This window comes from Physeter macrocephalus, chromosome 12 (genome assembly GCF_002837175.3).
Source record: "Physeter macrocephalus isolate SW-GA chromosome 12, ASM283717v5, whole genome shotgun sequence".
NCBI lineage: Eukaryota > Metazoa > Chordata > Mammalia > Artiodactyla > Physeteridae > Physeter > Physeter macrocephalus.
The window spans coordinates 84436855-84443508 of NC_041225.1; the positions used below are offsets into that span (position 1 = coordinate 84436855).

General features: G+C 44.8%; 1 protein-coding gene across 1 annotated transcript in view; it reads left to right on the top strand.

Annotated features, from left to right (window-relative positions):
- Positions 1-6654, top strand: part of ANXA4 (annexin A4) — a 78980-nt gene that overhangs the window by 47153 nt on the left and 25173 nt on the right. Inside the window, exons 5-8 of the mRNA XM_024133523.3 lie at positions 1787-1900; positions 2739-2829; positions 4399-4478; positions 6077-6133. Of these exons, the coding sequence (XP_023989291.1) occupies positions 1787-1900; positions 2739-2829; positions 4399-4478; positions 6077-6133 (342 nt within the window). The remainder of the gene's footprint in view (positions 1-1786; positions 1901-2738; positions 2830-4398; positions 4479-6076; positions 6134-6654) is intronic.

The window sequence follows — 6654 nt, forward strand, 5'->3', positions numbered from 1 at the left end:
GAGAACAGTATGGAGGTTCCTTAAAAAACTAAAAATAGAATCACCATATGACCCAGCAATCCCACTACTGGGCATATACCCAAAGAAAACCATAATTCAAAAAGACACATGCACCCCAATGTTCATTGCAGCACTATTTACAATAGCCAGGTCATGGAAGCAACCTAAGTGCACATCGACAGACGAATGGATAAAGAAGATGTGGTACATATATACAATGGAATATTACTCAGCCATTAAAAGGAACGAAATTGGGTCATTTGTAGAGACGTGGATGGATCTAGAGACTGTCATACAGAGTGAAGTAAGTCAGAAAGAGAAAAACAAATGTCATATATTAACGCATGTATGTGGAACCTAGAAAAATGGTACAGATGAACCAGTTTGCAGGGTAGAATTTGAGACACAGATGTAGAGAACAAACGTATGGACACCAAGGGGGGAACACCGCAGGGGGTTGGGGATGGTGGTGTGCTGAATTGGGCGATTGGGATTGACATTTATACACTTATGTGTATAAAACTGATGACTAATAAGAACCTGCTGTATAAAAAAAAGAAGAATGCGGTTGATATAATTCCATTTTTGTGGGTTAAAAAAATGTCTAGTAAAAACTCACGGAGCTGTTTACACTTGGAAAAAAAAAAGAAATTAGTCCTTTGTCCAAATAATTGCATTTCTTTTTAATCGTTGAGTGTTAAAAAATAATTATGAATGATCACAAGGATGCAGCTAAATGCCTGTTTAGAAGAATAGTAGAAAAATAGAACAGGGGTCTTATTAAAGAAATTATATTGCCTCTACATATGGAAATTTCTGCAGCTGTTAAAAATGTTGTAGGTAAATACTGACTTGGAAATACATTCAGGGTATATTGTTAAGTGAGCGAATACACTGATCTTGGAACCCCTTTACACTCTTAAATTATTGAGGACTTTTTTGTTTTTGTGGGTTACATCTATTGATGTTAACCATTTTAAAAATTAAAACTTAATTTAAATTAAGGACATTTAAAAATAGGTATTTGTTAACTTATTTTAAAAACTATAAAAACATATTACATGTTAACATAAATAACGATTTTAGGAAAAATAGCTTTACATTCCAAAAGAAAAAAAAATTAGTGAGAAGATTGGCATTCTTTTAACATTTTGCAAATCTCTTTAATGTCTGCTTAATGGAATACCCTGGATTCTCATATCTGCTTCTGCATTCTACTTGTTGTGATATGTGGTTTTGTTTGAAGTAGGAAGGAAATCTGGTCTTGTACAGATAGGTAGGTGGGAAAGGGAGGAGTATTTTATTTTATTTTATTTATTAATTTTTTTTTTTTGCGGTACGCGGGCCTCTCACTGTTGTGGCCTCTCCCGTTGCGGAGCACAGGCTCCGGACGCGCAGGCTCAGCGGCCACGGCTCACGGGCCCAGCCACTCCGCGGCACGTGGGAACCTTCCGAACCGGGGCACGAACCCGCATCCCCTGTATCTGCAGGCGGACCCCCAACCACTGCACCACCAGGGAAACCCGGGAGGAGTATTTTAATAGCCTTTTCACATTACTGTAGATCTGTAGACATAGCGAGTAGCCTTTGGAAAGCTTCCCTAGACAACTGTGGGAGGATGAGAGTGTAAAGTCAGATCCCAGCGTCTTAGTGTTATTACGAAGATGGTTTCGCGCACACCAGCCCCTGAAAGGGTCTCGGAGACCCCAGCCGTTCCTGGACCCCACTGAGTGTGGCTGGTTTCCGTTACTGTAGCGGTTAAGCAGCTTGCTTTCTTGTGTCCCAGGACCTGATGGACGACTTGAAGTCAGAACTGAGTGGCAACTTCGAGCAGGTGATCTTGGGGATGATGACGCCCACGGTGCTGTACGACGTGCAGGAGCTGCGAAAGGCCATGACGGTTCGTGGTCCTCCCCCCTGCTCTTGGTGCTGTTTGTGTAAATGCTGGCTGCTGGCGGGCTTTCTCAAGAAACAGTGATAGAGGCCTCCTGAAGAGTGGGCAGGAGGAGGTATAGGAGAAAGATTTTCCTGCGTTTATGACAACTTGAAAACATGACATTGCATTCTAGCCACTGTAATTTAAAAGTTGTTTCCCTAGAAGTTAAGGAATCATTTGTTCTTTCCTGTGGCTCACTGGGGACTGATTAAACTTGTGCTTTTGGTGCAGCTCCAGAAGCTTTCTTGCTGTATTAGCTACTTTTGAGATATGAAACTTTTGACTGACATCTTGGGGGGCCTCTCGGTCTGCTCAGAACTGGTAAAGTGTTCTCAGCTTCCCTAGATGCTATATCCACTGTGCCCTATTCCAGGGTCTGCCGATTGTTAATGACCAAGTATGAAATTCAAATACAACTACCCTCCTCCACCATGTCAATAAATACTCAGCCTTGTGGAAGGTTCTGGGCTAGACTCTGGAAAAACAAAGAGATAACAGCCTTTGTCAGAAGATTCTGCCCTGCAAAGGAAAAGTACAGGGGAGGGCAAGGAAAGACAGCCCCCAGAGGGCAGAAACTGTCCCTAACCAACACATAGAAACAGCCCATAAATGTATGTTATGACTAATAATGATTATAGTAAACATGTTGGAATTTGGGTCGGACAGTTAAAAAGGAGCAAATCCTGTTGCTAGAACTTGGTGAGTTTTTATTCTCTGCAGATTCCTGGTTGTATTCCTCTTGTGTCTGGGACTCAACTTGGTAAACTGACTCATAGGCCTCTCCTCTGGGTTTCGCATTTAGGGAGCAGGCACGGATGAGGGCTGCCTTATTGAGATCCTGGCCTCCCGGATGCCCGAGGAGATCCGGCGCATAAACCAGACCTACCAGCTGCGTATGTAGCATCCTCAGTGGCCCTGGCTGAGGCCCTGTTCTCTGAGACCTAGACTAACAGCAGGTGGTCACCCACTGAAACACTGACCATGAGGGATCCTCAGTTCCAAGCTCTGCCTTCAGGCAGATCCCTGTCTACACAAATGACTATTGGCTTTTCAAGACTTGTCAGGTGCACCTGCCACTCTACTTAGGCTACCCAGGGTTTTATTACCCTGAAAGCTGGAAAGGGGTTCCTTATTATCAAGCAGAGAATCAAAGGTGCTTGTTCAAAAGTGGTGGTGCCATTGAATCTTAGCATTCCAGGGAATGGCCTACAGGAGCAGTCTCGCCCAACTTCTTACCTTCAGACTGGACTATAGGTCCTGCAGCCACCTCAGAGGGATAGCCACTTACTCCCCTCTTAAAAATCTCCAGAGAACAATACATGCCTTTAAAAGATGCCTACCTTTTTACCCTAAGAATATAATAAAAATGCACAAAGGTTTAGATCCCACAGTATTGCTTATATTAGCTTAAAATGTCCAACAGGTTGGCTAAACAAAATATGGTACACCCACACAATGTAGTCATCAAAACATATATTGAAGGACATTATTAAATTACAATAAGTGGGGGCTTCCCTGGTGGTGCAGTGGTTGAGAGTCCGCCCACCGATGCAGGGGACACGGGTTTGTGCCCTGGTCCAGGAGGATCCCACATGCCGCTGAGCGGCTAGGCCCGTGAGCCATGGCCACTGAGCCTGCACGTCCGGAGCCTGTGCTCCGCAACGGGAGAGGCCACAACAGTGAGAGGCAAAAAAATTACAATAAGTGGTATGGTGTATTGATAAGTGAAAAAGACACATCATAAAATGGGATGCTATGATCCCATTTTTCAAAGAAAGAAAAAGAATATGTGTATGTGGGGGGAAATGAGGAAGGATATTCACCAAAATGTTATCAATGATTATTATTTCTGGGTGATTAGATTCATGATGAGGTTTTCTTTTCCTCCCTTCATTTTACTTAGTTATTTTTTCCTAAGTTTTCTGTAATAAACATGTACACTTTGATAGAAAGAAAACAAAGCAGTAAGAGTTTTTTGGTAAGTGTTCAGATCAGGAGATTCGAAACCTCGGGAGTCTGGTTCTAGCGCTGGCTCCCCACGTCTGCCGAATACAGGACTTCTCCCTGTGGACAGTCCCCTGCTTGTCCCCAAACACAGGTTCAGAAACCCCACTCTGTTTGCCTTTCCACGGGCCGCTTAGCTGCTTCTCTGCGTCACTGCAAACCATGTTCAGGACAAACCCCTGGACGGTAGGAACCACAGAGTGGGGATCACAGCCCAGCCTTCTCAGCTGCCCAATTCAAGGAAAAAGAGCATCTCGTTTCCCCTCTAATGACAAGCTAAACTTATCTTGACCATTTTACCAGAGTTTAGTTTTCGGAAAACTGTGTGTGGGCTGAAAAACCTCACGAGGAGCTGCTTCAGTAGACAGGTCCTGAAGAGGGTTGGAAGGCTCTGGGGTGTGACGCGGTGCCGGGCAGTGTTCTTTACTCTGATGTCGCTGATTTTACTCTCTTGCTAGAATATGGGCGGAGCCTTGAAGACGACATTCGCTCTGACACATCGCTCATGTTCCAGCGCGTGCTGGTGTCTCTGTCCGCTGTGAGTCGCTCCCTCCTTTGGTGGGGGGGTGGGGGTGGGTGTTATTGAGACACTTCCTCTCTACCCACTTTTCCAGCCTTTCTCATCCTTTCAACCTCCCAAATGGGAATATTCCCCTGTGTTTTTCTTGGGTCTCTGTTATTTTATCCTCTCCCCTTTAAAGACTCTGGCTAGTCATGTAGGCCCATTTGTTCTCATTTATACTTACAAGCACCTGATACATGCCAGGTGCTCTTTTTTTGTTTGTTTTAAAGTTGTTTTTCGGTTTTTTTTTTTTTTTTTGATGTGGACCATTTTTAAAGTCTTTATTGAATTTGTTACAATATTGCTTCTGTTTTATGTTTCGGTTTTTTTGGCCGCGTGAGGCATGTGGGATCTTAGCTCCGACCAGGAATCGCACCTGCAACCCCTGCATTGGAAGGCAAAGTCTTAAGCACTGGACTGCCAGGGAAGTCCCAGGAAGAGTAATGTTATAGCGATATGTTAGATGAATTGAACCAGAGGCGGGGAGCCCAGGCAGGAGGTTACCTCGGTATTGCAGATACCGTGAAAAAAGCTGGTCTGGGCTAGTGTGGGAGCAGGGGTGCCGGAAAAGAGAGATGGATTTGCAAGACATTTCACATGGCTTCACAATTTAATCTTTATCCCTGACCTCTTTCCTGAGTGTGAGACTCTCATTTCTCACTGCTTTTTGCGTGTTTACTGTTGGATATTCTGCCAGCACCTCAACTCAGTCCTCCTAAACTAAACCTGAACTCATTTTCCCTCTAAACCAGCTCTTCTTCCTGGCTCGTCTTTTTCTAGTCATACTGTTGCTGTTCTTCCAACAACCAAAGCAGAACCCCAGAAATCATCTCCAACTCCCAGTTTGCTCTGTCTCTGATATTTACTTAATAATGCCAGCCTGTTTTTCTTACTTCCTACCCATTTTTTCTTTTCCTCTCAGATTTACCGCTGCAGAGCCATGCCTAGATCATAGCATATTGAGACAGCATAGTAATAAAATAGCATAACAAACCAGAGGAAAGTAGCCTGTTTTGCCATTCGTTGGCATTCCTCCAAGGCTTTAGTCCTGCCTTCCTGGTGAGCTGGTGTTGGTGAGGGATGGGGCAATTTCAGGTGCTCCTCAAGCCCCCACCGTTGGCCCCAGAGTCTCTTGATTCTCCTGTCCTTCCAGCTCCTATTTGGCAGAATTGATCAGTGTACATTTCCCAGTTAGGAAGGCATAAGTCGGCAGGGAAGACACAGGAGTCGGGGGAGGGAAGGAAGGAGGAGAGGACTGCCCCAGAGGGAGCAGTCACCAGGCCATATTTGTCCTCCTGCCCCTTCAACCGGCAGAGACACCCACACAACAGCAGGGAGCCACACCGAGCTTGCCCTCTGGTTGGTCAGCTCAGAACTGTGGGAATATCGCAAGCACGTTCAAAGACATCTGTCTTTTCTCCCCAAGCTGGACTCAGGACCCCTTCTGTCTGATTACCATGTCCTTGGGTTCCCACACATTCTGTCTTATCAGAGCTCCCAAATCTTCATGGATCCTCTCTCAGTCTCTTCGGTTTGTTCTTCTTATGCTCACGGTTTGTTTTTCTCATCCTCAGGGTGGCAGGGATGAAGGAAATTATCTGGATGATGCTCTCGTGAGACAGGATGCCCAGGTCAGTAGAACTGCAGCTTCTTTCTTCTCTTTTGCCAATAAGACAGGCCCTAGTTGGTGGACACCCTATTATAGTCCAATGTATATTGGCCAGGCTGGAATATGTTATGAAAAAAGATTCCCGCAGATGATCTTTAATAGCAGAAGTTTCTTGCAGAGATACCATGGGCTTGGGGGTAGTTTAGGGCATCATTTTATAAGCATCCCTGGGTTCCAGATTTCCTAACATTGGGATCATGGTGTGGCTGCCCCCACAGAACCATGGAGTGTCTTCTGAATTACTTGGAGATAAAGGAACCTGCCTTTGTTGACCTCTCACTTTTACTTCCCCAAAGAGAACATTTGATACAACCTATGTAAAACAGCTTGGCACAGCGGGTACCATGTTGGGTAAAACTAATACCAAACCCCAAGAGGCAATTGCTTCCCTGTTACCCAGCCCTCTGATGGCTGCCCTGGCACCAACCCCTGTTCTATTTACTGTGGCCAGATAACACTAATAATAATAGCTAATAGGGGCTT